This window comes from Artibeus jamaicensis, unplaced genomic scaffold (assembly GCF_021234435.1).
Source record: "Artibeus jamaicensis isolate MK-2021 breed Jamaican fruit bat unplaced genomic scaffold, CSHL_Jam_final contig_3230, whole genome shotgun sequence".
Lineage (NCBI taxonomy): Eukaryota > Metazoa > Chordata > Mammalia > Chiroptera > Phyllostomidae > Artibeus > Artibeus jamaicensis.
Window position 1 is genome coordinate 6,609,914 of NW_026521764.1, and position 13,881 is coordinate 6,623,794.

Consider the following 13,881-nt stretch of genomic DNA (forward strand, 5'->3'; position numbering starts at 1 on the left):
GGGAGGAAGAGAAACAGCCCTCTAGGCTGATGGAAGTGGTAGGTGTGTGTTGTCTTTAAAGAAGTAGCAGTGGAGGAAGTGTGTGGATAATAACAGAGGAAATGACCCTCCGGGCAAGCAGTCCCATCCTGCTGGGAGGAGCCCACAGGTTGTAGAAACTTAGGACCAGGAAGCAAAGAGAGAGACAGCCCTGGAACAGAGGGAGACCCAGGATGGGGCAAGGAGTTTGGCGAGGAATAATGATATCCAAATTAGAGTGCCTATGTTTTTTAACAATCTTGATGTCTTGTCCCCCTTTATAGGAAAGAGATGTTCACCTCCATGTCACTGCCATACCTCCCCAAAGAGTTGTTTATACCCACGAGTTCTGTTTTCACAACTTCCATTCACCCTTCGTCTCACTTCACTGAGGCCTCTACCCAAACTCCATTGCAGAGTCCTTGAAACTCTCCTTGTTGCCGAAGCAATGGGCCCTTGTGTTTACCTCACGTGGACAGGTTCTAAAACTGCTCACCACTTCTCCCTTTTTAATTGTCTCTCGCCTTGCCTTTCATCTCACCTCATCTCATGGTTTCTCTCTCATTGCTCTGATATCTACTCATTCTCATCTCCTTCTTAGCCCTTAAATGTTGGTGCTTCTTGGGAGTTCAGTCTGGGGTCTTCTTTTTTTACTCTGAATACATAGCCTGGATCACACTCTCTACTTAAATGGCTACAGTCACCATCTGTATATTAGGGCTTCCATTTCTAGAGCTCCAGCCCAGATCTCTCTTCCAAACCCCAAGCCTCTGAGAGATAGATGTTCACTTGCCTGTCCTATATACCTCTCTTTCCAACAGGAAAAAGCCAAGCGCATCACCATCTGCCAAACCTGCTTCTCCTCTGGTTTGTCCTATTTCCGTGGATAGCATCACTATCTATTCAGTTGCTTTCGCCCAAAAGCATTTTTCTTCTATCCAAGCCAGAAGTCATTTTCTCTCCTGTCTTTCTCTATTCAAACCCAATTCGTCACCAAGTCCTATAAATTCTATTTCCTCAATGTCTTCCAAATCCATCCCACTGGCTCCATCTCCAATGACACCATTTGAGTTCAGACCACCAGTTTCACCAGCCTAGGGTGCTGTCCAGCTCCCTGACTGGTAACCCCCCCTATTCCCTCCTTCCTGTGTTCTCTCCCTCCATTCCAGCCTTACACAGCAATTGGAGTGATCTTTCCAAAACACAAGTGGAAACTGTGTTTTCCTTGCTTATATTTCTTTTTCCTTCTAGAACAAAAGTAAGCCCTTCACATGGTCATAAATCCCTTAATTATCTGTCCCCTGCTTGCCTGTCTAATTTTTTAAAAGATTTTATTTATTTATTTATTTATTTGTTTGTTTGTTTGTTTGTTTGTTTGTTTTTAGAGAGAGGAAAAGGGAGGGAGAAAGAAAGGGAGAGAAACATCAATGTATAGTTGCCTTTCACATGCCTCCCTACTGAAGTCCTGGCCTATATATAACCCAGGCATGTGCCCTGACTGGGAATTGAACCAATGACCCTTTGGTTCACAGGCTGGCACTCAATCCACTGAGCCACACCAGCCAGGGCAGCCTCTCTAATGTAATTCCTAGCCACTCTGAAACCTACACACATATGTGGGCATATGTGTACATGTACACAATATAGTGTACGCTCTGTTTCAGCCAACCAGCCAAAACACTTCTAGACCTCAATGCCATGTTTTGTCTTGCTTTTGGTTCTGACAGGCCACACGTCAGTCTGTGAGTGATGCTCCCTGAGCCTGTTTGCCCACAAAGGTACCCTTGCCTTTGGCCACTGCAGTAATGCTCGAGTGACAGAATTCCTCTTTGACTGGGCTTAATGTTCTGGAGTCACTCATGGTTTTCACACTGTGGGGACCACAGGCCTTGCTGTTAGACTCCACTTCTCAGAAACTACTCTTGAAGGAGACTTGGACAAGGCTGCTTCAGGCCACAGGTAACTGACAAGGCATGGGGAGGGGCCCAATTGCCCCAGATCCCACTCAGCCATCCAAACTTCGGGAAGTTCTACCATGGACATTCCTTTTATACACCCTGTTGCTTTTTTACTTGTTTATATCCCTCAACAGAATGTACCTTTTGAGTCAGGGAGCAATGCCTCTCTTTCACTTGTCTATGCTTTATTGAGCACCTATTACATCCTGGAATAAAACGGCCAGTGTCATCCAGTTCCACTGTTTGTGCCCAGCCATTCACCTGCCTTTTCCTAATTTATAAAAGGTACTCTGTAGGCTAGGGGAGATCCAGACATCAGAGAACAAGATAAATGAGGTTCTTGCTGTCACAGCACTCTCTGTCTAGCCTGGGGAGACAAAATACAAAGAAATACACAAGCACATAGGTAAAATGTTCAGATAGTGAAAAAGCTCTACAGAGCATCGAAGAGGGTATCTGGAAGACAGTTTCAAGGAGGATGGTCTGGGCAGTGTCTCTGAGCAGCCAGAACGCAGAAGCTGATACCCAGATGATAATGAAGCTAGCCATGTGGAAATCAAAGGCAAGAGACTCTAAGATCTCTAAGACTGGTCTTGTGTGTGCAAGGATCCAAAAAAGGCCACATTGGTTGAGTTATAGTGGGCAAGAGGGGAGACGAATGAGGTGACCAGGGAGAGATGTCCAGGGGCTAGATCATGCAGAGCTTCATAAGCCTACCTGCTTTGCTCACTCAGGTGTATGAAAAGACCAGCTCATTGTATTTATTCAATAGATACTTTTGGAGTGGAACAATCTTATGATGCCTCTGCATATAGAATAAGTGGCCCAGAACAGAAGCTCCATGTGGCCCCAGTGCCCTCTAGTGACCCTGAACTGCAGCCCAAGACCCTTTGATGGATTCATCGCCTTCAGAAAATTTCAGTTTAGCCTGGTCCTTGTGGCTCAGCGTGAGGGCCCAGGAGTAGTTTCTGGAATTCGTCTTATGAACTACGCTCTGCACAGAGGACTAAATCAGTTATAAAATCCCCAATAGGAGATCCACAATCAGATGCATATCAGGCCTTCAGTCCCTGACCAAGCAGCTGTTTCCAAGGAGAATACCTGGGTGTGTATTTCTCAGGGGAGCACAAGCACCCTGCAGAGATGACAAACTTTGGACACACTTCTATATTCCCTAGCCAGTGCAACAGCAGGAAACCTCTGTAACAACCTTAACATCCCGCTTACTTTGTGGCTGTGAGGACAGTCTCTGGGCCACGTCACACTCAGGTGGGGCACCCTTCAGCTGAAACACCCCGACAAGACCACAGCCACAGGCCACGCACTCTGGCCCCTCCTGTACTTCCGAAGACCCAAGCCTGGGCATACATATGTGTCAAGGACACACTGCGGTGTGTGCACCAGTACAGCACACTACTCATGCTGTGGTTGCTGACTTTCCTTTGGATTGCAACCCATTTGGGCCCATTAAGCTAATCATCCAACTTATCCTGAACTGTCACCTGCTTGTGAGGCTGTCCTTTGCCTGATTGAAAACCTGTTTCCACCCAACTTCCCTGGAAAAAAAAACATGAACTGCAGCCCATTTGCAAATGTGTGCCTCCATAGATAAAAAGTGACAGCAGAGACCTGGCTCTTCTGCAGAAGGGATGGCGGAGCAGGGACCCTATGCTTATACCTATTTCCCAGCCAACCCCTCTGGTACATTGTGCACCCTCGTTTGAAATATTCTTCAGGATGGGCCATCTCCAACATCCATGGTAGATCATTCTCTAAACTGGTGAATCTTTTACTCATCTCCTATTCCAAAGCTCTGGCACATGTTTTTCTATCCTCTAGTCACACTCCGCTGAGCCACGCAAAGGAATCTGGCTCTTCTTAATGTTTACAGGTACTTCCTCTTGGGTTGTCACTTACCCAAGTGTAGCACATGGCGTTCTCTCATTTTTCTTCTTTAATCAGTCTCCACATTCCTTTACACCTGCTCCTCAGGTGGTTCCAGCAAATCAACTTATTTCTAGAGCTGGAAATGTCTGGGCTAACAGCCTCCAAGCTGCAACCACCAGGACTGCAGGGCCCTGGGGTGTTTTCGCCTCATTCCGAGGCCATGATGACTGTCCACGGGTTCCCTCCCAGGGGGCTCTGTGCCTCCACTGGCCTCTCTGCAAGCACGTACTTAGTCTCTCTGTGCATTTGAGAATCTAGTCTTAAAGGTATCAGAAATTTGACTCGATTTTGATAGCAGCCAGTGGAGGTGAGGGCAGGCGCAACAGGCACATTTTCACACTGTTGAGAGGCCCAGCTGATGCCTTTTTTGAAGGCCATTTTAACAACAGGTTTTAAAATAAAAAAATGTACCAACCCTACACCCAGCAGGTCAACTTCTCAGAACCTATATTACACACGTAATGTATCAGCACAGCATTGTTTCCAAGATTTGAAAGTTGTCGACATGCCCCCCAGTTGGAAATCATGACATGAATGAATCACATCCATTTTGGTGTATTTATAGAATTGGAAGATCAAGTCACAGTTTGAAACAGCAACAACACTGGTCTCATGTGTACTCATGTGGAAAGTTGCCTAAGAAAGATCATTAAGCTCCAAAGCAAATTGCAGAACAATATGTATGATCGTGAAGCCATTTATAGGGCAAAATCTGGAAGGATTCCCATAAATCTATTCATGGTAATTTTCTAAGACATACATTTATTTAACAGGTTTTTTTCCTGTTTTTCAACATTTGGTGCATCTTTTATGTTTAGTAAAACGATAGAGATGGTAAGTTATCTGTCGTGCTCTGGATCTTCACCATGTGACACGTGCCCATTGTTGCCCCTGCTGTCCTGTCTTGGGGCCTTCGACACTAAAGAGCTTTTCCGTGTCCTGAGCCCAGAATTCTTCATCTTCCCTCACAGTTCCAAGTGGCTGCTCTGTCTTCTCAGGGTTTATACTTTAGCACATAGGGTTTGCTCAAGATTACTTCCAAGTTTTCACCAGAACTTTTAACTTTTTGTTTTATATGTTTCAGGTTCTTAATGGATTTTCAAATTTAAGTGGCCTTATTGCCCATTTTTATAAAGTTTCGATCATTTTCTGAGCATATTTTTCCTTTTGCCCCCTCTGTAATGAGAGGAAATCCCTGCTCCCCAGCCTGCTTAGAGTTTCTCATTAATGTTTCTTTCACACAATTTTTAAAACAGGGCCAAGGGAGGCAGGCATGGCCCTTTGCCATGGAAACCCCGCTTCTTCTCGGGGCTTCCCTGACTCTTCCTGCAGTAACCCTGTACACATTGCATGTGTTATTATGAGAAAATATATGTTTTTAGATTTTATTTTTAAGGAGGTGATCTATTTAGACAGCATGTTAAAGAGAAAAGAAAAAGAAACCACTTAGCACTCCCATTAATTTATTTCTCATGCATTTTATTTTTTATACAAATAATATGAACAGAAAATTTTTTATCTTATAATATATTTTATTAATTATGCTATTACAGTTGCCCCATTTTCTCCTCTTTATTCCCCTCTGTCCTGCACACCCCCTCCCACCTGCATTCCCCTCTTAAGTTCATGTCCACGGGTTGTACATATAAGCTCTTTGATTTCTATATTTCCTATACTATTCTTAACCTCCCCCAGTCTATTTTCTACCTACCAATTATGCTACTTATTCTCTGTACCTTTTCCTCCTCTCTCCCCCTTCTATTTCCCTACTGATAACCCTCCATGTGATCTCCATTTCTGTGATTCTATTCCTGTTTTAGTTGTTTGCTTAGTTTTTTTTAGGTTCAGTTGTTAATAGCTGTGAGTTTGTTGTCATTTTAATGTTTGTATTTATGATCTTCTTCTTTTTCTTAGATAAGTCCCTTTAACATTTCATATAATAAGGGCTAGGTGATAATGAACTCCTTTAACTTGACCTTATCTGCCCTTCCATTCTAAATGATAGCTTTGCTGGATAGAGCAATCTTGGATGTAGATCCTTGCCTTTCATGACTTGGAATACTTCTTTCCAGCCCCATCTCGCCTGTTAGGTTTCTTTTTAGAAATTGGCTGATAGTCCAATGAGCACACCTTTGTAGGTATCTCTTTTCTTCTTGCTGCTTTTAAGATTCTCTCCTTATTTTTAATCTTGGCTAATGTAATTATGATGTGCCGTAGTGTGTTCCTTCTTGGGTCCAACTTCTTTGGGACTCTCTGAGCTTCCTGGACTTCCTGGAAGTCTATTTTTTTTGCCAAATTAAGGAAATTCTTCCTTATTTGTTCAAATAAGTTTTCAATTTCTTGCTCTTCCTCTTTTCCTTCTGGCACCCCATGATTCAGATGTTGGAACGTTAAAAGATGTCCTGGAGGTTCCTAAGCCTCTCCTCATTTTTTTGCATTCTTGTTTCTTCATTCTGCCGTGGTCGAATATTTCTTTCTTCCTTCTGGTCCAAACCATTGATTTGAATCCCAGTTTTCTTCCCATCACTGTTGGTTCCCTGTAGATTTTTCTTTATTTCACAAAATGTGACCTTCATTGCTGTCTGGGTCTTTTTTATGCTGTTGAAGTACCCAGTGAGTTACCAGAGCATCCAGATAACCAGTGTTTTGAACTGTGCATCTGATAGGTTGGCTAGCTCTTCGTTGCTTAGTTGTATTTTTTTCTGGAACTTTGATCTGTTCTTTCATTTGGGCCATTTTTTGTTTGTTTATTTGTTTGGGCACGCCTGTTATGTAGTAAGGGGTGAAGCCTTACATGTTCACCAGGGTGGGGCAACCCATGTCTCTATGTTGTGATGCTGTATGTGGGGGAGGGGTCCAAGAGGGAACAATGGCACTTGCTCTACTCTTTACCAGATTTTAGTCACTTTCCCTGCTACCCACAAGCAAATTGGGTCCTTCTGGTGCTGATTCCCAGGTGGGTGGGTTTGTGTACATTCTAGGACCCCTTGGGTCTCTTCAACAAACTCTCCTGTGAGGCTGGGAGTTTCTCCCACTGCCTCCTCAACCCCCACAGGGGTTTTCAGTCAGAAGTTTTGAGGCTTTATTTCCCCTCGCTGGAGCCCTGGGCATCAGGTCTATCTTGCTCCCTAGTTGTTCCTCCCAGTTTATCTGCACACGAACGTGGGACCGCCCAGTCTGCAAGCCACTGCCTCACCCACCCTGGTCCTCCAGCCACCACTTTGCTGTGAGTCCTTTCTGCCCAGCTCCCTGTCTCCAACCCTCCTATCTGCCTGGATGAATGTTTCCTCTTTAACTCCTTGGTTATCAGAGTTCCATACAGTTCGATTTTCTGTCAATTCTGGTTGTTTTTTGTTTTTAAATTTGTTGTTTTCCTTGTTTTGGTTGTGTTAGGAGGCATGGTATATCTACCTACACATCCATCTTGGCTGGAAGTCATGAACAGAAAAATTTAAAATGCAGATGAGCAAAGAAGAAAAAAACAGAACTTCTATTTTCACTGTTAGGTGTAGCAACTGTTAATAATTGGCTTTATAGCCTCGTGGATCATTTTTGTGTATATAAATATTTATCTTTTCTTAAAAAGGGGATTATGTTTAATCAATTGTTTTACAATCTGATTTGTTTGATACTTAATGTAGCATGAATATTGTTCTGTCGTTAAAGATTGATAACACAAATAGCAAACAGTTTACTGGAGGTCAGACACCAGAGTATTGTATATATATTAACCCATCCTATCTTCACAACATGCTGTATGTTGCGTTGTATTATTACTCCCATTTTATAGGTTAAAAAACTGAGGCACAGAGAGATGAGATAACATGTTTAAGGCCGCACAGCTGGCGAGTGACAGAGTTAGGTTTTGAACCCAGATAGTCTAGCTCCAGAGTCCACACCCTTGACCACAAAGCTCTGATCCACACCATCATTTCCATGGTAATAGTATATAATCATTTATGTAACCACTCCCTTTTCCAGTGGCTGTTAGATTCACTATTATACACAAAGCAGCAACAAACAGCTTGTTCACATAGTCATCATTGCTCATATGTTCTGTTAAGACCTTAGTTGAAATTCCCATGAACAGAATTATGGTATCATAGAGTTTACATATTTTTGAAAGTTTGGATACATATTAGTCAACATTTTAAAGCAATATATTTTCTAAACCTTTTTAACCTTTATAATTCATTGTTTCTTTTAAAAAATGTATAACCATCTTCTGGTTTCAATAATCATTTTTTTCTCAGCACCTAGGGCTTCTGTTCTACCTCCTCACCCTTCTTTCTGCATTACACCCATATCTCTCCAGTGTTTAACAAAATAGTGACGTTTCCCAAAGCATCAGGACCAGTGTTGTTGGCACTTCCAGCATCTTGCGTCTCCTGGACTTGAATCATTAGATGGCGGTATATGCAGAGATGGGATTCAGTTAATTTGATTTGATGTCAATTTTCTATGCCATTAATTTTTTCTTTCCTCTCTATTTTATTTTTTCTTTCCTCTCTATTTTATTTTTTCTTTCAAGCTTCGTGAGAATTGAAGTAACAAATCTGCCATATATTCTTTTCTTGATTTTAATGTATGTAAATTAGGGCAGCCTGCCTGTCAGGGATGACTGATGGGTGAGGCTGGGAAGGCGGGGCTCCCTGCTCTAGTCCCGCCTCTGCCTCTGACCTTGAGGAAGCCGCTTAATCATCTGAGTTTCCTTTCCCCCATTTGTCAAATGAGGAAGGTGAACTAAATGACCTAGAAAAACCTATTTCAGCTTTCTTTAAAAAAAAAGCGTCAAGCTGTCCAAGCGTAAACTAGAATTCTGAAAAATTTTGCATGAAATTGGGGCAAATGTGCACGTTGGTGGGGCAGTGCTGGGGCAGCTAAAGATTTGTTTCAACATATTAGAAATACTTTGTGCCTTATCACTGGACCAAGGTCTCCTAACCATGAACTTCAGTGGTTTGGGAAGCATGTCTCTAAGACCCAGATAATTACAGTTCTTCCACTGAAGCATGGCAAATGGCCTCTCACTCCGGATTCCTTTATGGGAAAGAATAACCTTCCATGACAACAGCACTGGCACTTAATTACAGGCTCCAGATCTGGAGGCAAAGTTGGAGATAGTCACTGGCTGTAGTGAAGGGGGAGGAGACAAGGGCATGAGCTCACCTGGGAAGAGCAGGGACAGGGTGAGGTAGCTATGGCAACATTTGTTGGGCTTCACTGAGAACTTGCTGTTGCAAGCTACTGTCCCAAGAACTTTATATATACCATCTCACTTAATTTCCACAATGACCCTAAGAGGCGATGAGGCAGGTACTTTATGTTTTCTGTTTTATAAAGATGAGGACTGGGAGACTCTTTGGAGAAGCTAAGTGACTTCCTTCAAGTTAGTTGTCAAAGGTAAGGGTTGAACCCTGAAAGTGTGTTCATTTATTTAACATACACTTTGTGAATGTCTGGTGTATGCTGGGTACCCTCCTAAGGGCTGGTGATGCACCAGTGAATGAGGCAAAATTCCTGCTTCATTGAAGTTAAATGGCTTACAGTGGGGTGAGACCAGTAATAACAAGTCAATGAGTAAATAAGTTCAGATGGCACTGAGTGCTGTGATGGGGAGGGACAGGGGTGAGGAGAAGGCTACTTTACACAAAATGGACAGGGAAGCCCCTGGAGGTGGCATTTGAGCTGAGTCCTACATGATGATGCACGTCAACCAGACAGAGGTCTGCTGGAGAGCTTTTTACATGAATGGTCCACAGAGAAAAGGCCGGGCTCGGAAGAGCGCGTCTTGTTCTAGGGAAGGGAAGTGTGGTTGACAATAAATGAAAAAGGGAAAAATGTCTGCCATGAAGTTGAGCGGTGGAGTGAGACGAGATGACACAGGGCCTTCAAGGCCACACTATGATGTTCGTTCTTTATTCCAAAAGCAAAGGAATGGCGGAGAATTTTAAGCTAGGGAGCATTATATTCTCTAGTCTCTATAGGCAGTTTTCTTCACCTCTCTGTCACATTGCCAACCAGGAGCACCCAGAAAGTGATCGATTATCTATGTGCAGGGCAGCCTAAACGGAAGTCAAAAAGTGAGGACCCAGAGTTTTAGTTGAAACTAAAGTCTAGGTTTTTTACAAAATGACATGACTGAAATGGATGGTGACAGGTCATCTCTTCTGACCTTCTGACTCTACATAGGCTGTGGGTTCAGTTCCCAAGCAGGGCACATACCCAGGCTGAAGGCTTCATTCCTGGTTGGGACGTGTACGGAATGTAACCAATCGATGTTTCTCTCACACTGATGCTTCTCTCTGTCTCTCTCTCTCCCTAAAATCAATAAATATATCTTTGGGTGAGAATTTTAAAAAATTGCTTTTTCTAAAATATAGGATAAGAGTAATTGATTTTATTGCTTAAAAACTCATTATTTTAAGGTACTGTCTATTACTTTGATGCAAGTATTAAGAGTTTTCCTTTATTCAGCAAACTAAGTTTGGATAACAACCTAAACTCTTATTAATGTACTTACTGTTTGTGTGTGTATGTGTGTGTGTGTGTGTGTGTGATTCTCCCTCAGTAGGTTTCTGACAAGTGCCAGCCTAACAATACAGATTTACTTGAAAGAAACTACCTTTGGAAGCATTTAGTTGCATCTGTGACAGAGAGGGCCCCAGAGAGCAAAATATTAATTGCGGGAGAATTTAATTTAAGCTGCACATGTGTAATTGAGGGGACATTCATCACTTTTGAATGAGGTTTAATTTATAAATAACATATTTGTTTCTCAGGAGGGGAAAAATTCTCAAACTCTCTTCTGCATGAGGTTCGAAGAGTTCTGTTCCTTTGCATGAAACTAGTATGGGATGGTAGCACAAGGCCAACGGCAGCGTCAGGGTGCCTGGGCGTGGCTGTGGGCCAGCCAGAAGACACAAGCAGAGCTTCAAGCTAAAGGTGCTTACAGTTTCTGCAGACCAACAGTCTGTGATTTGGGGGAAAAGTTTTTTCCCTCTGGTGGTTTAAGCTGGAGTGAGTCCTCCCAAGGCTTCAGCTGTGAGCTGGGAAGGACTCTGACAGTTCCGTGAGAACTGTAAATTCTGCTGGCAGCACGGGGGCCGCTGAGTGAAGTGAACAAGCAGGCTTCCTTCCAGCGTCTGTGTGTTCGCTCGATGGGTCATATGTGCGTCCTCTCCATTTCATGGTGACTCTTCCACCCTGACACTCCTGACTGCAGAGAAGTTTTCTGGAAACCTCCCACATTCTGTATTGGAGTAAATCCAAGGAGGTAATGTGATTCCAATCGAATCGTCAGTGTCTCCGCTGTCAGACCACATCTTTTCAGAGTGGGTTGAGTTGCACAACTTCCCAGATTTAATATTTAACATACCCGCCCTTTTGCCTCTTGCCCTCAAGTCTTAATAGATGGGCTAAAGGTCTGGTTGGAAGCTGTGAGATAAATTATATGTTTATTATGCCATGTTAAGTAAATACTGTTTGAAAGGATTACTAGAGGGTACAATCAAGTTAATTGCTTTAAAAATCTTTTTTGACTTACGGGGCTCTATGAAGATGATTAAGTGATTGATTCTGTCATGCTAAGCAGCCTGAAGAAAGCGGTGCTGGGCACGCTGTGTCCCTCATGCCTGGACTGTCGAGAAATGAGTGCGGGGCCCCTGAGACCAAATGCAAGCACTGCTGTTCCTCCAGAGAAGACACATGCTGACAGTTTGACATTCAGGCTGACAGTTTGATTTCTTTCTTTTCATTCCAGATGCTGAAGAGTACCAGCCTCCAATATGGAAATCATACCGTGAGTACCTGCGGCGGGAACCCCCACAACCTGACCCCCAGAGAAGTCTTTTGCAGACCTGCCCTGTGAAGAGCTCTGGCCAGTGATCTAGTGCACACAAGCAGCCCCATCTCACAGCACTGAAAACCCACGTATTTGTTTTTCTACTAAGAGACATATTGGTCACAGAGGTCTAGGAAATGACCCACTCTCCTGGCCAGGACCTGCGAGAGCAGGCTGCCTGCGACCCACTTCAGGAATGCTTAAAAATATATATTTTTTAAAAGATACCTTTGATTTAAATGTCTCTCTTTCTTTCTTTCTCTTTTCCTTTGCACAGTTGGTCAGCAAGGGTAAATGTGTTCAGTTCTGTGAATTCTGTTCCTGGCCAATATCATATGGCCATAAGATCATAGGACATCTACCACAAGCAAATTAGCAGGTAGCAAAGAATAATGTTTGGTCACTAAAGGTGAATCCCTAGAAACAGAGATCATTGCACGGTCATCAGTCACCATTCAGCTTTCCATTCTTAACATCCTCTGCCTGACTAAGTACTTCTCCGGTGATAGGGGGAAGGAGTGTGGTAGCTGGAAACCCACTGTTCTGAGACCCTGGGGACACAGGTCCTTGTTCAGGGCCTGCTTCTAGACAGTAGTAAAAAATAATTATTGCTATACTTATGGATGTTGCTGGTGTTTCTACTGCTCAAGGAGATCTGCCGTGGGCCAGCCACTGTGCTAGCTACGTGCCCAAACTGTCAAACTCTCACCACAGCCCTGAGCAATGGGCGCCCTCATTGCCCCCATTTCACACACATGCAGGGAACCACAGCCTCAGGGAGCTGCAGGAACTTGGCGAAGGTTTACAAAAAGCCTTGGAGTGACATTCACAGTGGAAGCCAGGAGCAAGCCTGACCACAGCCTGCCAGTTTCTTCTTTCTATTTAAAATTATACACACACACACATATACACAGACACACAATATGCCTATGTATTTATGTTGTTCTTACAAAGGCCATACAAAGCTGTGTGAAAGGCAAGCATCACAGAAATACTTCAAGCTGAGAATAAAAATTTCCCATAATCCACAAACCAGCCCTCTCCCCATGGTTCACTCCTCTTTCCCAGGAGCTGACCTCTTGCCAAGTTTGGAAGGCATAGTCTTCCAAGTATTTCAAATACCCAGGCCTGACAGGAAAGCATCTTTGTTGATGCTTCCCTCTGTAAAAAAATGCATTTATATTATACTTGGTGTCCTTCAACTTTCTTGTTTCACTTTGCAAATGTCTTCTGTCTTTCTGTGTCAGCATAGAAACAGGCATCTCATTCCTCATTACAAGGGTCTGTTCTTCCATCTGTGAAATAAGGGGCTCGTGCTGGGTCTCTAAGGGCCCTTTCAACCTACTGTTCTGCTTTCTGATCTTCTATTTTAAAAGCCAGGGCTAATGACTCAGTAATTGGGTGTTTTTGTTTGTTTGTTTCCTAATGGGGTGTGAAGTGCTCTGACAGTAAATCAACAGAATATCTGTGTGAGAGGTGCTGGGTGTTCCATGACTTACCGGGCCTTGTGCACTGGCTTGCATGCATTAACTACCTAATAAATATTTGTTGAGTGAATGCCCCCACGGAGAGGTTTACTGAAGCGAAAAGATGGCATTGGCTCAATTTCATTTCACCTTTGGCTAAGAGACCTGGGGCCACCCCATATAGCCCTTAAAAACACGTCTGTGTCCTAATGTCCTTAGTGATTGCATGTTCACAATAACAATTTTACCGTAGTATATTTATTTTAAGTTTGGTTTTTGGATCTAACCAAGTTGTGTGTGTGTGTGTGTGTGTGTGTGTTTATGTGTTTAATTTGCTCCAGAATAATAAAACTGTATATGCAGAAGGGGTGGTTGGGGCTATTTAATATAAAGCTAATGATGGTGAAGAAGTTCCTCTCTACAGCACCCAACCAATGGTCAGCCAGGCTCATTTGAGGGAGCCTAGCAACGAGGGGTTCCAAAACGGAGGGGAGTTCGCTGTCAGCGGTGCCGTCCATGGCATCAAAACCTCATTGGCCAGAGGCCTACAGAGTACCACCAGAAAGATCTCTCTTTTGTTTGTCCTGACCCATAAATTGTTTCAGTTTGGGTCTTGGATCACTTATCAACTCATCTGACAGTGTTATTT

The 13,881-nt window shown here is 43.4% G+C and overlaps 1 protein-coding gene across 1 annotated transcript in view; it reads left to right on the forward strand.

The window, feature by feature from the left end:
• CHN2 (chimerin 2) overlaps positions 1 to 13,881 on the forward strand; it is a 257,379-nt gene that overhangs the window by 124,117 nt on the left and 119,381 nt on the right. Inside the window, exon 2 of the mRNA XM_037126517.2 lies at positions 11,686 to 11,724. Coding sequence (XP_036982412.2) covers positions 11,686 to 11,724 — 39 coding nt within the window. The remainder of the gene's footprint in view (positions 1 to 11,685; positions 11,725 to 13,881) is intronic.